This window comes from Paroedura picta, chromosome 12 (assembly GCF_049243985.1).
Source record: "Paroedura picta isolate Pp20150507F chromosome 12, Ppicta_v3.0, whole genome shotgun sequence".
NCBI lineage: Eukaryota > Metazoa > Chordata > Lepidosauria > Squamata > Gekkonidae > Paroedura > Paroedura picta.
In genome coordinates, this window is record NC_135380.1 from 26,666,382 (window position 1) to 26,689,868 (window position 23,487).

Here is a 23,487-nt window from a genome sequence, read left to right on the forward strand (position 1 = left end):
CAATCTATACTGGTAAAAGATACCACTGGTGTGTCATCTCACAAATGTTTTCCTTAAACAGCGTAGAGACTGAAAGGGAAGAGCCATTAAGTTTAAAAAAAAAGATTCTAAAGACTTTCTCCTTTTCTTTTTCTTCATAAAATGGTAAAGACTCTTTTTGCTTGGGTTGACATTCTGTCAGTGATCCCTTTTTCCTGCCCAATATTTTAATTGTTTTTTATGTTTATGTATATATTTATATCTGGCTTTGATGTGTTTTGTGGGGCTTAATGGTTTTCAAGATGTGATTTTATGGCATATGTTTTAATTGGTTAGCTGCCTTGATGGTTCTTATGAATGGAGACATAAGTATGCATTTTGTAAAATAAGTAAGTACTTATTGGCAGTGTCTACTTCTGTTACCGGCAAGGGAGGCAACAGTAGGGGGAGATGTTGGTAGTCTCCATGTCCCAGCCATAGATCTTCCAGAACATCTAGTCCAGAGGTAGTCAACTTGTGGTCCTCCAGTTGTCCATGGACTACAATTCCCATGAGCCCCTGCCAGCATTTGCTGGCAGGGGCTCATGGGAAATGTAGTCCATGGACATCTGGAGGACCACAGGTTGACTACCCCTGATCTAGTCAACCATTGTAGGAGCCAGGCTGGACTGAAGAATCCACCGGTCTGATTCAGCAGGAGTTGATGTTGATGGGTTTCAAGGCATTTTGCTCTCTGCTGACACAGCTGATTTTAGCAGTTGTAGCAGAGAGGCCAGCCTGTTTTTTTCCAGCTTCTGAATGGAGGCCACTCAACCTTGTCAAAGGCAGCAGAAACTGTCAACATCTGAGAAGGAGGATATCAGATGCTCTTAAGCAGGGATGTGGAATGTGCAGAAAGGCTCTTATATAAAATGGGCAATTCATAAATATTCCAGGACTCTCATGGGATTACAGCCCAAAATTATAACAGTGTTTCCAGTAGGTGGCAAGACTGAAGAGAATTTGCTGTTCTTCGTAGCAGAAACTCACAAATGAGGATGGCATCATGGCAAGAGCACGTTGCTAGAGTCTTTGAAGATCTCGTGAAGTTTTAGAGGGCTTTTCAAAAGAAGAGAGAGGATCTGGTTGAAGACATCAATATTTCCCTTTGTTCCTGAAAAAGGGAATCATCGTCAAGGCAGATTCTGGCTGGAAGTAAGGTTCACAGAGGCTTTCTACCCATCCACCCATGACTCTGGCATGAGATCATGATCAGTATAAGTAACTTGCCTGCCTATGGTGGATGAGTGACACTGGGCCATAGGCTGAAATGGCAAACAGCTGAATATAGCCAGCCTTTCTCATCCTTTTTACCAGTGAGAAACCCCTCAAACATTCTTCAGGCTTCAATAAACCCCAGAAGTGGCGCAATAGTGCAGAATATACAACGATATAGGCTAGATATCAGGAAAAAGTTTTTCACAGTCAGAGTAGTTCAGCAGTGGAATAGGCTGCCTAAGGAGGTGGTGAGCTCCCCCTCACTGGAAGTCTTCAAGCAAAGGTTGGATACACACTTTTCTTGGATGCTTTAGGATGCTTAGGGCTAGTCCTGCGTTGAGCAGGGAGTTGGACTAGATGGCCTGTATGGCCCCTTCCAACTCTATGATTCTATGATTCTATGAATATGATTGAGAAGCACAGCTGTGTACCCACCCAGCTGGGGCCCCACCCCTTTCCAAACCCTCCAGGCCCATCGTTGGCCATTTTGGGAGGGGAGAGGGGGTTGTCATGACCATATATGGTCCCATTAGCTGATAAGTGTTTAAAAATTTAAAGAAAATATATAAAATGAATGAATTCCCTCCCCCCTGCGAAACCCAGGGCTGTCAAAAGCCTGAAATAAGCAAAAGAAACTGCAGTTTAGGGAAGGATTCCCTAATGTGGTTCTTGTGGGTGACATTGTACTTGCCAGTACTTCCCCAGGCACCCACCAAGCTTTTCAGAAAGTGGCAGAGCCATTGTAAGGCAGGGCTTGTTATGGCTGCTCTATTTCAAAGGAAAAGGTTCCCCATAGAAGCCAGAGCAGCCATTGGAGGGTCAGGAGACCTGCAAGTGTTCCTTTTTCAGCTATTGCTTCTTTGTCTTCTTTTCCTTTTGCCCTGCCTCCCACCTGGCTTTCCTTCATTTATATTCATTCCCTTTTGGCGATTCTTTTCAAAGTGGGGGGGGGGGGGGTAATATCGTGTTCAGTTTAGGGTTGTCACTTCCATGCCTGGAGATTTTGGGTGGGGGGAGTCTGGGAAGGGCAAGGGCTTCAGCCGAGTATAATACCATCGAGTCCACCTACCAAAGCTGTTGTTTCCTCCAGGGGGGTGCAGATTTTTGTCTTCTGGAGATCCATTGTAATTGTAGGAGATTTCCAGATTCCACCTGGATGCTGGCAGGCCTAATTTGGCTCCACTTCCTGCAGTACTTGGATTATTGTTTTTATTATTATTAATAATTAAATTTCTATACTGCCCTCCCCAAATCGGTTCAGGGCAGTGTACATAACCATTATCAATTAGCAATCAATTAAAATCAACAGGGAACTCACCACACCCTCTCGAAATTCCAAAAGTGCCTGCTAGCTCCAGAAGGTTAGGGATAAGCCTTACCATAAAAGACCTCTCAACAAGAATACAACTAAATCAACCCATGCCTAAATCCACAGCCACCCAGGCTAACCAAACCACCAATATCTACAATTTCAGTGCCCTTTTAGTGGGACTATTCAAGCACTATTTTTATTGTACGAGGGCTGTCAAACTGATACTGTCTAGGGTTTCATCATGTCATAATCTGACCCTGTTTCTTCAGCTCACTGTTACAGGAGTACCTCCAGCAGTGGCAAAACTCACAACTAAATCGAAGGGATTTTCATAACCCCCCCCCCCCCACACACACACACACATACATATTTCAACAATCTGTAGTCCATGGGTGAAAACCTTCAAAGACAGAAAGAGCTGAATATAAACAGATGCCCCAAGGTGGCAGGAGCGGCCTACAGATGCCCCAAGGTGGCAAGAACAGCCTGCGTTGACTTTCTGAAGACATAACAGGAATTCTCCTGCTCTTTTTTGGCTATTAAACTGCTCTTTGATCAGAGTCTTCAAAGCAAGGAATAAAAAAGCATCCCTATGTATGGCAGGGCATATCCTAGGCGAGCATCACAGCCTGCAAGACTTATAGCACGACTGCGGCCTCTCCTTCCTGCCCTCAAGACTGCATTGTACAAGCCTCTAAACCAAATCCAATTAAGAAGCTTGGCTCGAATTGTAATTGTTCCAAAAGGTGGCTTGTCAGGTCTTGAGGCATCATTTAAGAAAAGGGACAGCCGGCTGAGCTCTGCTTTCTTCCTGTCACCTCACAAACATTTCTGATTAGAAGTACTCCCAGATGTAACTCCCAGCACTTCCTCTTGCAAGGTTATTCTGAAAGAGGAAACCAGTAATAGAGGTCCCATCCAGTGGGCTCTGGGGGTGGGGAGGAACAATTATTAAAATAACAGCCTGGCTTCCCCAGGCAGAGATATATGCATCTTCTCAGAGAATGATGCCCATAGCATTGGTATTGGAAGGTGCCCAAAAAAAGAGGAATAGGCTGCCTAAGGAGGTGGTGATCTCCCCCTCACTGGCAGTCTTCAAGCAAAGGTTGGATACACACTTTTCTTGGATGCTTTAGGATGCTTTGGGCTGATTCTGCATTGAGCAGGGGGTTGGACTAGATGGCCTGTATGGCCCCTTCCAACTCTATGATTCTAGGAAAGCAAGCAAACCAATTCTCAACTTCAGACTAACCCAAGAATGGTTACAGAAGCTTCACATGAGCAACCATTGTCTGCTTGGCCCCAGAATCTATGGACCATTCCTAGGGCTACATCTGATTGTCCTCAGCTTCCTCCTTGAGTAGAGCTGCCAACTACAAGTTGGGAAATTACTGAAGATTTGGGGAGTAGAATCATAGAATCATAGAATCATAGAATCATAGAGTTGGAAGGGGCCATACAGGCCATCTAGTCCAACCCCCTGCTCAACGCAGGATCAGCCCTAAGCATCCTAAAGCATCCAAGAAAAGTGTGTATCCAACCTTTGCTTGAAGACTGCCAGTGAGGGGGCGCTCACCACCTCCTTAGGCAGCCTATTCCACTGCTGAACTACTCTGACTGTGAATTTTTTTTCCTGATATCTAGCCTATATCATTGTACTTGAAGTTTAAACCCATTACTGCATGTCCTCTCCTCTGCAGCCAATGGGAACAGCATCCTGCCTTCTCCAAGTGACAACCTTTCAAATACTTAAAGAGGGCTATCATGTCCCCTCTCAACCTCCTTTTCTCCAGGCTGAACATTCCCAAGTCCCTCAACCTATCTTCACCTGATCAGCAGCAACACTCCCCAGTAGCTCTCTCCTTGTGTTTTCAGTTGTCTGAGCTCTGCCTCTGGCGAAGAGCAGCCCTTTTTAATCCTCCCAGCAATCACCCAGCAATCACCTCACCCAGTCAGCACAATAGCCTCACCTGGTCAGCAGCAACACTCCCCAGTAGCTCTCTGATAAATAAATAGAATCTGATAAATATGTTTAGGGAAGGGAAGGATCACAGCAGGTCATAAAGCCATGGTGCCCGCCCTCCAAAGCAGCCATTTGCTCCCATGGCACAGGTTTCTGTCCTCTGGAGATGTTATTCTGGGACGACTCCAGTTCCCACCTGGAGACTAGCAACCGTATACTTGATAACAAAATGAGGTTGTAGTGCTGGACCTTTTAGAGATGCACTGGCAGCTGGAGCAAACATGTGGGTCCAGATCTGGCAATGTACTTAACTGGGTAGATAAATATCCTTTCACCCAGCTAGCAAAGCAAGACAATCAGCTTTCCTCTTCCAGTTAGCCACCTTGAACTTAAGAGGTGCCCACTGAAAAGAACTTTGCTGCTTTCTAGATGATTTTCAAAACTGGCTGAAGCCAATAAATGAAAATTGACCTCTGAGAATCAAACTTTCAGTGGCTTGTTTCGGAGCACAACGAAGATGAATGAAAGGCTGTCTGCTGGATTTTTTAAAGGTAGAAACAAGGTGGGAACCAGTCTTTTCCTGTATCAGAGATGAATCCCCATGTGTTGCTGTTCCCTAGAGTGGAAACTCAAGCTCAAGCTTCCCTCAGGTGTATTTGTAATTACAGCTTTGATGCCAAGCATACCCATCTGGGGATCCTAATTTTAGTTTTGTGAGTGTTCTGCAAATGGGACACAGAGGCATCAGAACAGGAAAGCTTGTTTCACTAGTCAGCACTAGGTAAGAATGTAGTCTTAACAAATGTTCTCCAGAAACTCACAGTTTAATTTCACGTCTACAAGAACATCAGAAGGATTTTGTGTGAATTGGCTCTGAATCTCTGTCGCCTTGACCCTCTCTCTGTCTTATTCTGTCTGTCTTCATCTATGCTTCTGTGATGATTTTGCCTTCCCTCAAAAGGTTTCCCTTTATCTTCTTTCTGGCTGAGCAGCCCCTTTTTAGAATCATAGATTAAAAGAGTTGGAAGGGGCTTCATGGGTCATCTAGTCCAACCCCCTGCACTATGCAGGACACTCACAACCCTGTCACTCATCCACTGTAACCTGCCACCCCCTTGAACCTTCACAGAATTAGCCCCTCCATCAGATGGCTATCCAGCCTCCATTTAAAAATTTCCAAAGATTGAGAACCCACCACCTCCTGAGGAAGCCTGTTTTTCCTTTTCTTCATTCCTTTTTGGTAAAAGGTTAGCTTTTACCAAAATACACTTACGAATTTCTCACTCTCTCATAACACTAGAACTCAGGGGCACCCAACAAAACTAATGAGCAATAGGTTCAGGATGCTCAGAAAGAAACACTCCTTTGTTCAACAAGTAAATAAACGGAGGAATTCATTGACATTTGACAAAGTGATGGCCAATAGCACAGATGGCTTGAAAAGGGAATTAGACTGATTGGTCCACCAATGGCTACTAGCCACAGTAGTGAAAGGGATCTTCCATATTCAGAAGCAATATGAATACCCATGTTAGTACGAAAGAATATTAGGGAAAGTTTGTTCCCTAATGTTTGTTCGTCCTCCTTCTCTTCCTCCTCAGCCTCTGAAACAGGATACTCCTCTAGATGGCCCCTGGTATGGTCTGATCCAGCAGAGCTCCTTTTGTGTTCATATCCCATGTGAATTTCCTGTCTTTAGGGATTCCCATTATGGGATGGAGCCAGGGAATAGCAAAAGTCTAAGACCAGATCCTGCATGGGCAAGGCAGGGCAGGGCAGTAAGCCTTCCTTTTCAGGCCATTATGGGAGTTCTCTATTCAAACATTTCGGTCTTACAAATCCCAATTGATTTAGGTGCATGAGAGTTAGAGCAGCTTTTGTTCCTTCTGTTAATGTTAAGAAACTTAAAACAAAAGAGGATGGGATTAGCAATGTGGTTCTTGAATTATTAAAGGCAAACAGTACAATTAAGACTGCTGAAGAGCTCTTGGGGAATGAATCCTCCCTCCAGCCTTTTCTGCTGCTGTTTCTGCAACATGGCTGGGAGGGGGAGAAGCAGCCTCTGAACACTGACTGGCCTTTGTGAGGGACCCACCATTTGGCCCCTGGGCTGGTGCAATAGCCTTTAGAGCTGGAAACCAAGAGTGGCTTCTGCTACTGTTCACTCTTCAGAAACTGCAAGTTATTCCCTGGGCCACACATTTGTTTGGATCGAAAGTCAAATGCAAAGTATATTTTGTTGGTCTCCCTTTCAGTAAAAGATTTCCGGGGGGGGGGGCAGGGAGAGAGAGAGAGACAGAGAGAGAGACAGAGAGAGAGACAGAGAGAGAGAGAGAGTAAGGTTGCCAGCTCTGGGTTGGGGAAAGCTGGAGACCTTGGAGGTGGAGCGTGCAGATCCCTTGGATCCTCCTCATGCTCCATCACTGACATCTGAGTCTTCTTAAAAATTGCCAAAAAAAATAACCTGCCAGTGTAAAGAGTGACATAGCCCAGTTAAGCCCAATGTCCTCCGATTTCAGAAGCCAAGCAGGGCTGACCCTGGCTAGTGTTTGGATGGGAGACCACCAAGGATTTCGATGGAGTTCCTCCAAGGAACACCAGGGGTCATGATAACACAGAGGCAGGAAATGGCTAACTTCTTCCAAACATCCCTTGATTGGCTGTCAGGCAAGCCTCAGATTCTCTCTCTGCGATACACAGCATACAATAAATAATGTGGGGGGGAGAGGGGCGGCAGCGGGTGGGGTAGGGAAAAACCAGTTTGGAAGCTCCAACACCACTGCTAATGTTAGGGGCTGTTTGCATTCGAAAGCTCACACCCTGAATAAATCTTTGTTGGTCTTAAAGGTGCCACTGGACTCTGATTTTATTGTGCTACTTCAGTCCAACACGGCTACCCCTTTGAATCTACCTTCCTTACTATGAATCTACCCTCCTTACTACCCTCCTTATCCCATCCACTTTTTGTACATGGTGTTCCCAGAACCCCACCAGTGTGAAAGCCACCTTAGTGTGACTTTTCTGCAAGTGAGAACAGGACTGTGGCTCAGCTTCAGCTGTATTGTGGGGGTAACATCTTCTCTGGCTCCTAAGAATGTTCCTAAAAGCTATTAAGGGTCTATTAGAGCACTGACAGTTCAGCTCGGGAACAGTCCCGTTTTACAACAGACTGTAATTGTTTTATTTACCGTTACTGAATCATTGTTAAAACACTCCCCCTTCACTATGCATTGGTAATTGCTTGGGAAAAGCTGCCTCGTAATCTTTTTCCATTCGATTTTTAAAATGCCTATAAATACGCAGCCCACATTTCTCTTCCAGTTGTAAATAAACGCATCTATAGATGCTGTTCTGATAGCATCTGTCAGCCATCTCCCAACAATAGCTGCATGAGGGAGAACGGTTAATATAGGATTTGTTGAAAAATGAGATCTGTCAAGGAATGCCTGAATGTTTCTTCCTGCTCAAACATTTGGGGAGGGGGGGGGGGGTAGTTGAGACAGACTCCTAGAAAAGCTTCTGCTGTTTAGTGATTTAGCAGATTTTTGTACACCTGATCCGGGGAAGAAGCACAAGGGCATGCTCACAATGAGGGCAAGCCATTCAAATTGAAAACCTACTTGCCTCTTTCCCACTTGGCAAGTACTGATCTGATGTCATGCATTGCCAGGCTCACAGCTAGAGAGGGCCATGGAGGTCATGACCCACTTAGAACAACAAAATTGCTCCCTTTTCTGAATTGCCAGAAAGGATTTTTGAAGTAAGCCTTTAGTCCTTTTCCATCCAGAAATAGAAGTGAAAACGTGCAAGCAAAACTCCTTAACTGTAGTGGACCGTTTCAAGCGTAAGATTCCAGCCAAGGCCAACAAAGTTCTGAGAAATTCCTGTGGAGAAAAGGAGCTGAGGGTGGGACTTTGTTCAGCTAAGGGCTGACTTGGTCACCAGTCCAAGAGTACAATTTCTCAAATGGATTTTTGACAGTCTCCCCTGTATGATTACTGGGTGGAAAGCATTCTATAGTCATATTTATGAAGAAGTTTGCTTTGTTTGCCACTCAAATGAAAGATCTAGCAATGGTGCTTGTAATATTCCCCAATTTTAAATGTGTTATTTCAGGGATTCTCATATGTTCTGAAGTGGGACTCAGCAGCACTACAGGGGCCTATCTTAGCTAACGGCAACATGATTTTGGGAGGCAATGAATCATAGAATCTTAGAATCATAGAGTTGGAAGGGAACTCCAGGGTCATCTAGTCCAACCCCCCTGAAGAATGCAGGAAATACACAACTACCTGCCCTGCCCATCCACAGTGACCTCAATTCCATGTCCAGATGATTCCCCCTTACAAAAAAACAGAATCCATGGCCAGTCTGGTCTGGAAGAAATTCGCCTTCTGACCCCAAAGTGGCACTCAGCACAATCCCTTCTGCCCATTCAGTCACAATTGGCCTAAGTTCACAGAACGAACATTTCTGTCAGACAGCTATCTAGCCTCTGCTTAAAAGCTTCCAAAGAAGGAGAACCCACCACCTCCCGAAGAAGCCTGTTCCACGGAAGATTTGCTCTAACTGACAGGAACTTCTGGATGTTAAACAAAACATTATTTTGAATTAATTTCTTCCCGTTGGTTCTGGTCCAACCCTCTGGGGCTAGAAAACAACTCAGTTCCATCCTTTATGTGACAACCCTTTAAGTACTTGAAGATGACTATCACATCCCCTGTCATCTTCTCTCCAGGCTAAACAGACCACGCTTCTTCAACCTTTCCTCATATGTCTTTGTCTCATACATCTTGTTGGCTACTATTTCTCATCTCCTCCCACATTGCTGGGTGTAAGACAAGCCCCTGTGGTGGGCCCAACCCAGCCTCATTGGCCATCTTACCAATCAGTAGTAGAAGTTGCTTCCACATCCTCCAGAAACTACCAGAAACATTATAGTAAAGTCATGGAATGTTTGTCAAAGTGACATCAGTGACATCACTTTCAGATGGAGTGACATCACTTTCAGATCTCTCAGATTCCCAGAAGGTTTTCCTATTAGTGACGTCACACTCTTGCTGACTTCTTTTCTTTCTCCCACTGGCCATTGGGGGCCATGGTGCAAGGTCTCTGGGGGCAGAAGACATCCCCTCCCCCAAGGGGCATGTGACACTGGCTATTAGGCATGTCATTACTGTGTGCAGCTGGAATGGAACCAAACCTCCAGGGTACTGGTAGCACCACTGAAGCAGTCTGGCTAGGGCCTCAGTCACCAGCAACATGAGTCGGTGAGGTGATGGATGTCATTTACTTGCACCGTACTGTGGAGCTGGCCTGGAGGTTTGAGCCTCCCCTTCTCTGAGGGAATGAGCAAAAACAAAGAAGAGACCACAGCAGCTCCACCTTTCCTTTCCTGTTGCTGGGAAGAGGCAGGTCTTCCATCTCCTCTCCCAACCACAGCCTTCGAGGGGAGGGGGTTGTCCATCTTCTGCTTTAGGATGCTTTGGACTGATCCTGCGTTGAGCAGGGGGTTGGACTAGATGGCCTGTATGGCCCCTTCCAACTCTAGGATTCTGTGATTCTGTGATTCTGTGACCTTGCAAGGAAATCTTGAGAGTCGTGACTCTCTGCGTGTACACTGCTGCTAGCTCACCTTTTCCTGGGTATGCTTATTCTGCAGCATTGTGAAACTTATGTGCCTTGAATTATTGAACACCTATCTATTTCCTTTTACTGGAGCTTTCATAACATGACCAGTGGCTGGTACAAGCCAAAACTACATTATTAATGGTCAGTTCCCGCTGTCTTTTCTGTAAGCCAAGAGTCAAAGTAGATGTTTGCTTGCTTGTTTAATAGTTGGGTCCAGATACCCAAGACCCAACTTCGTTTCCCACAACCACAAGGCAGCTGTTGGGACTGGCAATCTAACCATGAATAAAGCCAGTAAAGGGGTTCTGGGAGGAGCTGGGACTCACCACCTTACCACCAACACAGCTGTCCCATTCCTGATTGGCCATCCATCAAGCGAACAGCCAACCAGGAAGGTTGCCCCACCCCTGATTGCATCCCCCTCAAACTTCTTCCATTTGGAAGAAGTTCCAGCCCAGGAAGCAGGAGCTGGGAGGGAGGACAGAGGGCCTGGGACTGTGGACCAGTGGTGGGGGGGACGGGGGAGAGCCCCTGCCAGTGCTCCTGCTGCCCCAAACAGCTCCAGCCACAGCCTTGCTGAGCCTTGGTAGAGCTGCTGGGGTGGCCAGAGGAGGAGCGGACTGCCCGCCAGTGCCTTCCCCACCATTCCCTGATCAGGCCAGCTGAGGCCTCTCCACGTCTTGGCTGGCCTGCCCGAGGCAGGGTGTGTGTGGCCTAGCGCCTGTTGCATTCAGGGATACAAATAGCGGCCGCGACTAAGCGCGGCCGCCGTTGACGCGGCGGTGGCGCCCGGGAGCGGCGCGGGCCCTGGCCGCGTCATCAGGGCGCGCCGCGGCGCGCCTGGGGAGAAGGGCGGGGCCACCGGCCTTTTAAGGCCGCGCCCACGTGGCTCGCCCTCTTTCCCCGACCGCCGCGCACCTGGACGGATCTCCGTGCGGGTGGCTCCAGGGGCAGAAGGCCAGGGCGGCTCACGGCGCTTGGACGCTTGCCTGCCGGCCTTCGGGGGAGGAAGCCGCTCGGATTCCCCCCCCCCCCGCTCCGCAGCAGGTGATCCGCGGCGGAGAGAGAGCCGCCGGGGACGTCGGGCCGGGGTCGCGGCTCCAGCAGGCAGGCCGCTGTTCAGTGGCGGCGGGGCGGGATGCCCCGTCGACAGAAGTCGGCCGCGGCGAGCCGCGGCGAGGTGGCTGCGTCCGGCAGCGCCGGGGGAGGGGGCGGCGCCGGCGAGCGGCGGGCCCGGCCCCTCGGCCCCGGAGGTCCGCGGGTCGGGGGGCGGGGCCCCCGAGTCTTCGGCGGCGGTGCGGCCGCGCCGGAGCTGCCGTAGCCCGGCGCGGCCCCCTCTTTCGCCCCAGGGGGGCTCGGGGAGGGGCGGTGGCTCCGCCCGCTCGGCTCCGGCCTCGCCCGGCGCTGGGGGCTCCGGGGCCTCGGGGTCCGGGTCCGGCGGGCGCCGCGACCACGAGGCCCGCGGGGACGGGCGGCGCGGGGGGCAGCGCGGTTCGCCCGCTCGGGCCCCCCGCGCCTCGCGGCGTGCCTCTCCCCCGTTGCCCGAGGCCTCCGGGGGCGGGGCTCGCAAGCGGGCTTGCGCCCTGCGGGCCAGCCGGGCCTGGGCGTCGGCTATTCCGACAGCTCGGGCCCGGGGGGGAGGGGGGGGGGCTTCCAGAAAACGGGCGTCCCCGCGGAGGGGAGGCTCTCCCAGGCGGCCCGCCCGGCGCGGTAGGCATGGGTCGGGGCGTTCCCCCTCGGGGGGCGACCGGCCCCCGGACCAGCAGTTCCCCCTCTTTGCGGGGCAGGGAAGCCAGGGTGGGGCGGGGCTCCGGTTCGCCGGAGTCCGCATCCAGCGGCTCGGGTCGCCATCAGCTGGGGGGGCCCAGGGACCGGGCCAGGGACACTTATAGGTCCCCATCCCCACTGCGCCGTCCCGACCGCTCCCGGCGGCGGACGGCGGACGGTTCCAGTGGGTCCTCCCCGCGCCATTATCGTCGATATTCCGGTGGGCGCGAGGGGGGTCAGGGGCGCCGGCGGCGTGAAACCAGCCGCCGTGAAGGGCGTCGCCGCCGGTCACCCCGCTCCAGCTCATCTGCCCATTCCCGCCCGGGTCGTTCTGCAGAGCACCGCTCGTCCGAATACAGGGCCGGGTTCGCAGAGGCCAAGGCGCTGTACGGTTCCGGTGGCACCCGGCGGCGCAGCCCTGGCCCGGCTGAGTCTTCAGTTTCGGGCAGCACGCTGGGCGTCACCGACTCTCGGACGCCGTCGCCGCGAGCCGGGCCAAGTGGGAAGCGGAAGCGCACAACGCTACGGAAGGCCCATAAGCGTAGGCGTGCATCGCGACGGAGCTCGCCCACGGGTGAGTCATCGTCGTGGGAGGAAGGCGACGATACCATCCATGACGGGTGGTATTGGATAGAGGGGGCCTACGTCCCCGGGATGCCGCTCTGGTTAAAAAACAGGCGGCGCGACATGGTTCGGATGCTCGACGAGGCGGGCATCAGCAGGCGCAGGCGCGAACCGCCTGGCAGATTCAGGGATGGTGAGGCCCCTCCGGGGGTGCACCTTCCCGTGAAATTGCGGGAGCGGGCCCTCGATGGGTACTTCGTTGATTTTTTCGAATTGGCGAAGTGGCGCCGGAAAGGGGCCGACACGGGAAAAAAGGGTGACAAGGATAAGGCGCAGTCACAGCCTGTTGAGCGTTCTATGCTCAATTGGCTCAAAGGTTTTGCCGAATTCCAGGCCTTGATTTGCGGGGGGTACCCGGAGCGGGGTTGGCACCTTGCCCGTTACCTTTATACCGTGTTGGAGGCCTGGGAGGTGGGTGGCGAGGAGGCCGCCATGGACTACGACCGGGAGTTCCGGGAACTCGCCTCCCACAACGCTTCCACGCGTTGGGATCTTCGGCTGCATGATGCGTGGTTCATGCAGGTGGGTCCCAGCGCCCGCCAAAGGCGGGAACGCGGAAAAGGTGGATCCTCCGGTCCCGTCCGCAAGTTGTCCGGGCTGGTTTGCTGGGACTATAACAGGGGCGGCTGCAAGCGGCGCAGGTGTCGGTTCGAACACCGCTGCGAGACCTGCGGGGGCGGGCATGCCATGTCGGCGTGTGCGCAGCCTTCCTCTTCCCAGCCCTTTCGAGGGACCCGATCCTCCGGTAAGAAGGACGGGGGATCGGGTCCCGCAGCTCCTTCCGCCGCCCCAAAATCCGGCTGAAGCCGCGGGGCAGCTCCGCGGCCTGGCTCCCACGCCGGTTCGGCTGCCTGTGCTGCTGTCCTGGCTGGGCAGTTACCCGGACAGGCCTGCAGCGGCTTATTTGTCGGCTGGATTCTCGGAGGGGTTCCGAATCCCGTTCACTGGTGAGCGGGCGGCTTTTACGAGCGGCAACCTGCGATCGGCCCGCGATCTGCCGGACGTGGTGGCGGCGAAATTGGCCAAAGAACGGACTGCCGGACGCATTGCTGGACCATTCAGCGGTCCGCCGCTGCCCAACCTGCGGGTTTCCCCGCTCGGAGTCGTGCCCAAGAAGGCGCCCGGGGAATTCCGGCTCATTCAGCACCTGTCGTACCCGAGGGGCGGGTCCGTCAATGATTTTATCCCACAGGAGCTGTGTGCCGTGAGGTACACCCCATTCGACGAGGCGGTGGCTATGGTTCGCCGCTGCGGCCAGGGGGCATTGCTCGCTAAGTGCGACGTGCAGTCGGCCTTCCGGCTCCTGCCCGTCCATCCGGAGGATTTCTGCCTTCTAGGTTTCCGGTTCCTCGACGGATGGTACGTAGACAAGGCCATGCCAATGGGTTGCTCCATTGCATGCGCGGCCTTCGAAGCGTTTAGCTCCTTCCTCGAGTGGGCCGCTAGGGTCCGGGGGGAAGTCCCGGAGCTGGCCCACTACTTGGATGACTTCTTGATGGCGGGCCCGGCGGGCACAGACGCCTGTTCGTCCAGTTTAAGGTCATTTCAACGGGTGATGTCCGAACTGGGGGTGCCACTGGCGGCTGACAAGACTGAGGGTCCTGCTACCAGGCTCACTTTCCTGGGGGTTGAGCTTGACACTGTGGCGGGCACGTCTCGGTTGCCGGCGGATAAGGTGGCCTCCCTCAGGGAACTCATCCGGGAGCTGTTGGAAAAGCGGAAGTGTGCACTCCGCGAGGTCCAGGTGCTGCTCGGGCACCTGAACTTTGCCTGCAGGGTGGTTGCGCCAGGCAGGCCTTTCTGTTTTCGCTTGTCATTTGCCACTCGAGGATTGTCTCGTCCTTTTCACCATCTTCGGGGTTCCGCGGAGATGAAGGCGGACCTACGAGTGTGGGAGCGGTTCCTGGGAGGTTTTAACGGAGTGGCCATCTGGCAGACGCCTTACGCTCCCAGGGATCATCTTCAGGTTCACTCGGACGCCGCAGGGGGCTGCGGGTTCGGGGTTTACTTCGAAGGGGAGTGGTGCGCCGCGAGGTGGCCAGACGCCTGGGCGGCAGAGGTCCACCGTGACCTGACCTTTCTGGAGTTCTTCCCCATAGTGGTTGCGGTCCGGATCTGGGGCCCGCGTTTTGCTGATCGCCGCGTGGAATTCATGTGCGACAATCAGGCCGTGGTGCAGATCGTGAACAGGCAGTCATCCAGATCTGCCCGGGTCATGCGCCTGGTCCGGATTTTTGTCTTGGACTGTTTGTCGTACAACGTTTCTTTTCGCGCCAGACACGTCCCGGGGGTAACCAACGAGTTGGCCGACGCTCTCTCTCGGTTTCAGGTCGAGAGGTTCCGGTGTCTCGCTCCCGGAGCGGCAAGGGAATCGGTCGGTTGTCCCGAGGACCTGTGGCAGCTTGGCGTCGGCTGATCATGGAAGGGGTCCTGTCGTCACTGGCCGACTCCACTCGGAGGGCGTATCGGCGTGCAGCATGTCAGTTTGTGGACTTCTCCCGTTCGGCGGGGCATTCTTCCCCTTGGCCGATGAATGAGGGCCTGCTGCTCCGGTTCCTGGCTTGTCTCCGGGAGCAGGGACTCTCTTGCAGGACGCTGCGTGTCACTCTGGCCGGACTTTCCTTCTGCTCTAAGGCCCTCGGCGCTTGGGACCCTGGGCGGTCGTTTTTGGCCCGGCAGGCCGTGAAGGGCTGGGGGCGGCAGTCCGTGCCTCGGCCTGATCCTCGGCGCCCCATCACCAGAGCTATCCTGCGACAGCTGCTGGGGCACTTGCCTGCCGTGGCTCGCACGGACTTTGAGCTGGTTTTGTTCCGGGCGGCGTTCACCGCGGCTTTCCACGGAGCCTTGAGGGGAGGGGAGTTGGTGGCACGGTCCCGCTCAGCCCGTTTCTCAGCCGGTCTGATGTTTTCGGACGTGGAGTTGGTAGACTCGGGGGTCCAGTGCCTCATTCGTCGGTCCAAGTGTGACCAAGGGGGCAAAGGGAATCATGTGTACCTCCCGGCCTTACGTGGGGAGGCCGATTGCCCACGACGGGCTATGGCCGCGTACCTGGAGATACGGCCTGCCCTTGCTGGACCCCTGTTCATCCATCAGAACGGGAGCTGTCTGTCCCGGTACCAGTTCGTGGCAGTTCTCCGGGCCTGTTTGCAGGGAGCCGGCCTTCAACCTTCCTTGTATGGGTCGCACTCCTTCCGCATTGGCGCCGCCACGGAGGCGTACCTGGCTGGCGAGCCGGCCAGGGCCATCCAGCAGAGGGGGCGGTGGCGTTCCCGGGCATATAAGTTGTATATTCGCCCTCAACATGCTGTTTGATTTGGTTTTTTCCCAGGTGTTCCATCAGGAGCGGCAGCGGTCACGGTGGTGGGGCACAGTATTCCATACTGGGCCGGCAGGCACGCAGTCGCGACAGGATGGGGGGAGCATCTCGGCCTGGAGGACGTGTGCAAGATTACCTGGTCCGGTCGGAGGGGATTGCGGTGGTCGTCCCTGCTGCGGGTCGTGGCTGACGAAGTTCATCGCTGGGGCGTCCCTGATGTGTTGGTGATGCATCTGGGAGAAAATGATCTGCCCTCCATGACCGGTCGTCAGCTGAGTGCGGCCATATCAGAGGACTTGGTAATCTTACGACAGAGGCTGCCACACACCACGTTGGTGTGGTCCGAGATGCTCGATCGTTTGGTTTGGCGGTCCGCTCGGCGGCCTGACCGTGTGAACTTGGCCAAGCAGAAGGCTAATAAGGCTGCGTGCAAGACCGTGCGTTCGTTGGGGGGTGTGACCGTTCCTCACCCCAAGTTAACTTTTCGTTCCCCGCTTTTGTTTCGGTCGGATGGGGTTCACCTCGCAGACCGGGGGTGTGACCTATGGCTGGCCGACGTTCGGGACGTTTTGAAGGCTGTCCTTTCTGAGGGTTGGCGGGAACAGGGACCGTTGGTTCCTGTCCAGTGGCGGGACATGCAAGGTAGGGAGCCCGTTGGCAGGGAGCCCGTCTGCGTACGGGACTCCCTGGAGTAGGGGGTCTCATTAAAGAGACCGGCCACAACCGGGCGCGGCCTACCCGGCTGGGAGGCCAGGGGCCCGGGGCCAAGCGAGAGGGGGGATCCCATGGAGGCGGACGCCCGTGGGGTCCTCGATGGTCGCTTCCCAGGGATCCCGCGGCGGAAGGCATCCCATCCTCCCGGCTGGGAGTGAGGTGAGGAGCCGGAACGCCGTGGGTAGGGGTGGTCAGCCGGCCGGCTGACAAGGTTGGGGCTCCACTACCATGCATGCGGGCCAACCCTCCGGTGGGAGGGTATTGGTTAATAAACGGCTGCGGCCAATTTGTTGCCAAGTTTGGGTCCGCGTCGTTACTGGTATAGTCGCCACCTGCTAGTCAAATAGCGGCCGCGACTAAGCGCGGCCGCCGTTGACGCGGCGGTGGCGCCCGGGAGCGGCGCGGGCCCTGGCCGCGTCATCAGGGCGCGCCGCGGCGCGCCTGGGGAGAAGGGCGGGGCCACCGGCCTTTTAAGGCCGCGCCCACGTGGCTCGCCCTCTTTCCCCGACCGCCGTGCACCTGGACGGTTTCCCTCCCAGCCCTCCCAGTTTTCGTTCTCGTTTTGTCGCAGTCGTCGGGACATGCAAGGTAGGGAGCCCGTTGGCAGGGAGCCCGTCTGCGTACGGGACTCCCTGGAGTAGGGGGTCTCATTAAAGAGACCGGCCACAACCGGGCGCGGCCTACCCGGCTGGGAGGCCAGGGGCCCGGGGCCAAGCGAGAGGGGGGATCCCATGGAGGCGGACGCCCGTGGGGTCCTCGATGGTCGCTTCCCAGGGATCCCGCGGCGGAAGGCATCCCATCCTCCCGGCTGGGAGTGAGGTGAGGAGCCGGAACGCCGTGGGTAGGGGTGGTCAGCCGGCCGGCTGACAAGGTTGGGGCTCCACTACCATGCATGCGGGCCAACCCTCCGGTGGGAGGGTATTGGTTAATAAACGGCTGCGGCCAATTTGTTGCCAAGTTTGGGTCCGCGTCGTTACTGGTATAGTCGCCACCTGCTAGTCAATGGGCTTTTCTGCTAGTTAAAACATAAAGCAGAGTTCGTTAGCTTGTTTGGGCTCCATTGGGTGAGGGGAGGGTGAGCTCCTGCCTCACCCCAGGGCTATTTTCCAGCACCGAAGCAGCCTGATTGGGGCTGTTATTTCTCTATTTTTACTGCTGCCCCCACAAGCCAGCATATCTAGAGGAGAACATAGGAAAGGTCCACAACAAAACAATGCCTTAGGCTGCTACATTGCTGGATCCAACCCTTTAACTTGAACTGAAATGGGAACCACTTTAGAATCTTGAGAGCTATGGACCAGGGGAAAAAGGCAAAAGGCATGGAAAAGGGAAGCTCCCCCCCCCCCCGGATCAAAAATATCTCAGGCCATCTGGGTCTAATACACAATATGGTTTGAATGCTTGAAACTGGGACATTTGATTAGAGTAAGATTATATCAGTCAGTGAATAAACCACGGGTGGTGGGGGGGGGGAAGGAAGCGAGGAAGATCCTATCAGGTGAGCCTTTCAGGCCTTTCATCTCTGCCTGGCCCTCCATCATGAGAAGTTTTTGCGGGGATCTGAGCTTCCGTCTTCCACCAAGTTGCAGATTTTACCTCCTTGCACGGGGCTGCAAGGGAAATGGCATTCGCTCCACGTGTCTATCAAGGCCGAGCAGCACAAAATGATTACTTTATAATGAAGGTGTTTACAAAGGCAATTATGTCCCATTTATCACAAATGAGAGATGAGTCCCTCTGCCCTCTGCAGCTCTTGGCACATAATTCAAGCATTGTCCTTGCCTGGCAGCCCAGGATAGCAGGTGCAGCGTTGTTTAAGGAGAGCAAGAGAGATGCCCAGAGTAGGCAGCAGCGTGCGTGTTTTTCGTGATGTTCTGCTTTCTCTGCTGCCACCAGACCCTTTTCCCGCAAGGGAATGAAGAACTACTCCAGGGTCTGCCACTAGAGAGTTGCCCCTTACTGAGATGTAAACCTCTGCAGGTGCTGATATCCCCTCCTCAGGATATCTTGCATGCCCTCCTCCCAGATTGTCAGTGCATAGTACATTTATGTAGTATCTTTGCTTCTGATACAGAAGCCCAACCTCGTTCCGTATTGGTTTTGTCAAGATTCCCAAGCCTGGAAACTGTTCCAATTTCTTCTACCTCCCTCTTAAAATGTCCCCTCCCCGGCTGTGATTGCATTAACCTTTCCCCAATTTTGCATACTCTGATCTGGATGGCCCAGGCTAGTCTGACCTTGTTCAGTAGGGCCAGCCCTGGTTAGTTTTGGGATGGGAGACCACCAAGAAAGTTCAGGGTTGTTATGCAGAGGCAGGCTATGGCAAACCACAAGAGTCTGTTACCATGATGCAGTTGCAGATACAGTCAGCTGCAGCCTGGCCCCATTCTGCACATGGTAGATAATGCACTTTCACTGCACTTTGGAAGTCGATTTGGTATGGGCCCTGGTGGAACCTTCCACCATCAACCAAAAGGGTTCAGCTCAGTCACAGTACAACTTATAAATGCCATATACTGACATCAACTACTGAATATTTGATATGTGTTTGACATCATCAGGAGAGAAAAAACACACTTTTGACAAGTGTTGGGTCTGGCATTTTGACAAAAGGATAAATGTTTTTGACACAGTCCAGTTTTACAGAACTATATATGGCTTCTTTCTTTTCATCTTATCACAACTGAGAGTAAACAGCGCAAAATCTTATCACTTCAAATTAAACCATATCTCGAAACAGTGACACCTAGTAATAGAATAATGTATTACAGAGTATTATTGGCCTTGCTGTGGCAAAAATGAGAAGAGAAAGGAAAGAGGACTTCTAAATCTAGCTGCTGGTTTTGGAAGTCTATGTCAGGAGGGATTGGGGAATACACCTCTCCCATTTCATGAGGAAGGCTCAGGGGTAGTCAAACTGTGGCCCTCCAGATGTCCATGGACTACAATTCCCATGAGTTCCTGCCAGCATTTATGGGAATTGTAGTCCATGGACATCTGGAGGGCCATAGTTTGACTACCCCTGCTCCAGGCAGTAACAATGGAGAGAAATGTGGAACCCTACCATGGGACCATCCCAAAAAAAGGATACCTTTGGATGATGGTAAGAGATACTGGGGTGCACACGTGTTAGATAGCTGACACAAAGTAACATAAGAACATAAGGGCTACCATGCTGGATCTGGGCAGTGGCCCATCTAGTCCAGCATCCTGTTTCAACAGTGACCAGCCAGGGAAATGACCCAACAACTGTCAGTCAGAAGCATTCGACCTCTAAACACAGATGTCCCTCCAGCTATCATAGCTAATAGACACTAACCATAAAACCTGTGCGTGTGTGTGCGCACATACGCACAAACACAAACACACACAAATGTAGGCATGGGTCACTCGGTTCAAACAAGTCCAAAAGTACCTGAATCAATGCCGATTGGGGTATTTTTCGGACCTATCCGAACTGCCCGTCTCTGCAATTTAAACTGTGAATGTGTAAAGGCCCATCAAGTTGCAGCCGAGTCATGGGGGTCCCAGAAAGGGGCTTTCAAGGCAAGCGGAAAGCAGAGGCAGTTAGCTGTTGCCTTCCTCTGCAGAGCCTGCCATGGTGATCTCCCCCTCCCTTCCTTGCTTGCCTTCCAACATCTGATGAGTTTGGGCTAGATCATGCTGCCTCCCCCCCCCCAATACCCTCAGACTTGTCCTCCACAAATTTGTCCAACTCTCATATGTCCATCTAAGCCTGTGCTCAGGGACCCCATTTCATACAGAACATGGCGCACAGATAAGGGAAGCGGGCACGCACGATTCTTTGATCTGGTGAACTCAGTGAATCATAATGAGTTTAAATTGCTACAGCGGGATGAGACTCCGACCTCCTTTTCTGGCACTGTAAATGGGTTCTTCCACGACAAATGCAACCACTGCTGGCCTGTGGCTTGCCTTTCGTTACAGATCTGGTTGTTTTACTTCTGGCTACGCTTCTGTCTGTACACAGTTTCTCTGGTTTATCTTTGGCACGGGGTGGTAAGAGTGAGAAAAGTGGAAATCAATACAAAGGGAGAAAATAAAGCTATACCAAGCATGACAGAAGCTGGAATTAGAATACAGCAGTTCAGTGCTCCTCCAAAAAAACCCTGCCTCTTGTCCTCCCCCCTTTTTAGATTTCCTCTTGGACGAGCAATTGTGAAGCCAGCCTGTCCGGAAAAATGAGCTGTCATTCCACACAATGAACAAACACCATCGATTTTAATGTGCACGTGTGCGGGGTGGGGGGGGGGGAGGGCGACAAACAACAGAAAGTGCAACACAGTACGAGGTCTGATGCAGCAGAGATGCAGTCAGCAGGAAATAAATGCCTCATTTTGTTAAGTTTTCATGCAAAAAACATCCACCTCAAGAAGCCTGGGAGTGGGGAAGGGGAGGGAGACCAGGCCAGTGGCAGTGGGCAGCTTTGCTCTGTGCTTGCTAAATGACTGCCATGCCAAGGGCTGGTGCAAACATTTGAAATTCAGTGTGATTTCTTGTTTTACATTCCCTAAGGATACCCCCTGGTTTTTACTAAATGACTCACTTTTCCTTCAGCCCTGGTAGTGAACAAGGGTTGTCAATTGACCACACCTGGCAAGCAACTTCCTGCTCCTCACTTGACTCAGCAGTGGGAGGGAAAGGGGTGTTTGTGGAAGGAGAGACACTTTCTATAGTCTTTACCACAGAGACTGGGAGTGTTCTAAGAGTGGCACGGGTGGGACTGGGATGTTATTTCGCTAGTGAGGATTCTCCCTCTCCAAGCCCCACACCCCAAAAGCTTGGCAGTTGTGTAAGCTTGGCAACCCTATTAAGTGGACACGTTTTGGGGCCAAGATTTCAGCTCCTACACATTTCCAAGTTATGCTTTGAAAAAGACAGAGGATGCTGAGCACATGATGAGCTCTCAAGGAAGAATGCAGCCAATTGGGAAATGGCATTATCGCCATGCTTGTTTCACTGTGGATCAGGACAATCTGATACATGCCTGCCTGAAATGAGGCTAATGGCCCAGGTCTCCACACGAGTCAGGGCCTTTTCTGTGGTGGCTCCTTGGTAAGATATTTGGCTGTCTCTAAGTGTACTATGTGTACTATGTTTCTGGTACCAGCTAAAGATGTATTTCTTGGCCTGCTGATTGTTTTTCTGTTGATTATGCCTTAAAAATATGATTACTTGTGATTATTGTTTACATTCATTTGTAATTGTCCATAAGCTGCCTTGAGCACCTTTGATGGAGAGAACAGGATGGAAATAATTAAAATAAATTAGTACTTCAAGGAATACATGAATATGTAACCTTGGGGTGGTGGGACAATTATTTAATATTTGAGGAACCCTCATTCATTTTTTCCTGAGTGTTTAATAATCCAGTTAGAATTATTCCTGTGTGGATAATACAAACTTTGTTGCGTGCTTGTTTTTAACTTGCCCTTTACAGCTGTCTGGTGTAAGACTCAGCACCAATGGGTTCATGGTCCAGATAACTAATATTTGGTTATTTTGATTCCCGTGCCATGAGAATGATTGGGGAGGGGGGAGGGAACTGTAAATTCCTGACAAGATGGAGGTGTCTAATTCAGCACAAAATCTAGTTGTGGTATAAAGTTGTCCCATTGAGAAGGAGGACGTGAAGAAAGAAAAAAATGGGCCAGAAATTGATGTCAAGGAAAGGGAATCAGGGTCAAATCAAATTGGTGGCTGTGAATCCCATGAAGAGGTCTGCCTCAAAAGCAGCACCCCAGGAGTGTGGGAAGCATAAATTCCAGACAGATGCACCCCAGTACTTCTGCTTCAGGAAGAAAGGGGTGGTTGGTGTGTTGGTGGGATGCCTGAAGATATCTGGGGAGACAATTTCAGTCAGGGGAAGAAAATCTGGATGAAAAAGAGAGTCCAATTCCAGATCCAAAGGAATTAAGAAATGCTGTGAATTTCACTGTGAAACACATTTGATGGCTGAACTTAACTTGTTTGGCAGCTGCAGTCACCTGTGAGACGACCACCCAGTCTGTCTTCCATCCACTGCCCAGTTTGAATTGCTGCCAAACTGCCTTGCATCTGTGGAGCCTCATTTCCTTACAGCAGAGCTTAATTGTATAGCTTTGTGAGAACTTTTGCACCTGTGCCCTAGGAAAGTCTACCCACCGTCATGGATTAGATGACATAAGGGGCAAACTATGCCTTTCATAAGGATGTGCAAAGTATACCTTTCATATACACCAGCTTGGTGTAGTGGTGAGGAGCATGGACTTCTAATCTGGCAAGATAGGCTTGAATCTGCACTCCCCCACATGCAGCCCTCTGGGTGACCTTGGGCTCGCCACAGCACTGATAAAGCTGTTCTGATCAAGCAGAAATATCAGGGCTCTCTCAGCTTCACCTACCTCACAGAGTGTCTGTCATAGACCGTTTATGCACTGGGAACTTCACTGTCCCAGCTTTCATGCAAGAGCACAAATCAGGGATGGATGAGGTGCACCAGGCCAAATGCTCCCCCGTGTGGGTGCAGGAAGAGGTGGGGCAACTTGCCAGGACTAAAACTCCAGCCTGCAGCCCAGCATGAAACCTACAGTGCATAAACGGTCATAGGGAGAGGAAAGGGAAGGTGAATGTAAGCCGCTTTGAGCCTTCTTTGGGCAGAGAAAAGTGGCATATAAGAACCAACTCTTCTTCTTCTTCATAAGGACGTTCAAAAAAGCAAATGTGTGAAACAACAGGGCTGATTGCGGGGGCTGTGCGATGGTTAAAATAGGTTTGTTTAAGTAACTGCTCACTGTGTATTTATGCTGCTTGCTGAGTTGCGCATGGTGACAAGAAGTCAGTGAGGGAGGGGAGAGGGGGGGGATCTAGGCTCGCCATTAGACTCAGTCAGAATATGCACGCATGAAATGCTGCCCATTGCTT

At 52.1% G+C, this 23,487-nt stretch overlaps 1 protein-coding gene and 1 long non-coding RNA gene across 5 annotated transcripts in view; one reads left to right on the plus strand and one right to left on the minus strand.

Annotated features, from left to right (window-relative positions):
* The window catches only part of LOC143822053 (uncharacterized), a 33,161-nt gene extending 23,695 nt beyond the window's left edge, over nucleotides 1-9,466 (minus strand). The window contains exons 1-3 of one of the 4 annotated variants that reach the window (XR_013226028.1): nucleotides 9,397-9,452; nucleotides 2,306-2,430; nucleotides 1,009-1,132 (exon numbers count right to left, since the gene is read on the minus strand). This is a non-coding gene — a long non-coding RNA (uncharacterized LOC143822053). Of the gene's footprint in view, nucleotides 1-927; nucleotides 1,133-2,305; nucleotides 2,431-9,396 lie in introns of those variants that run through there. The other 3 variants (XR_013226026.1, XR_013226029.1, XR_013226027.1) reach the window with 3 other exon arrangements.
* A 5,485-nt stretch (nucleotides 9,467-14,951) lies between these two features.
* LOC143822024 (integrase/recombinase xerD homolog) lies at nucleotides 14,952-15,845 on the plus strand. Its single transcript, XM_077306617.1, has one exon. The coding sequence runs from the start codon at nucleotides 14,952-14,954 to the stop codon at nucleotides 15,843-15,845; it is 894 nt and encodes a 297-aa protein (XP_077162732.1).
* The last annotated feature ends 7,642 nt before the right edge of the window (nucleotides 15,846-23,487 follow it).

Excerpts from the sequence above, each read along its gene's own strand:
- LOC143822024 (XM_077306617.1), top strand. The coding sequence starts at position 14,952 with ATGGAAGGGGTCCTGTCGTCACTGGCCGACTCCACTCGGAGGGCGTAT.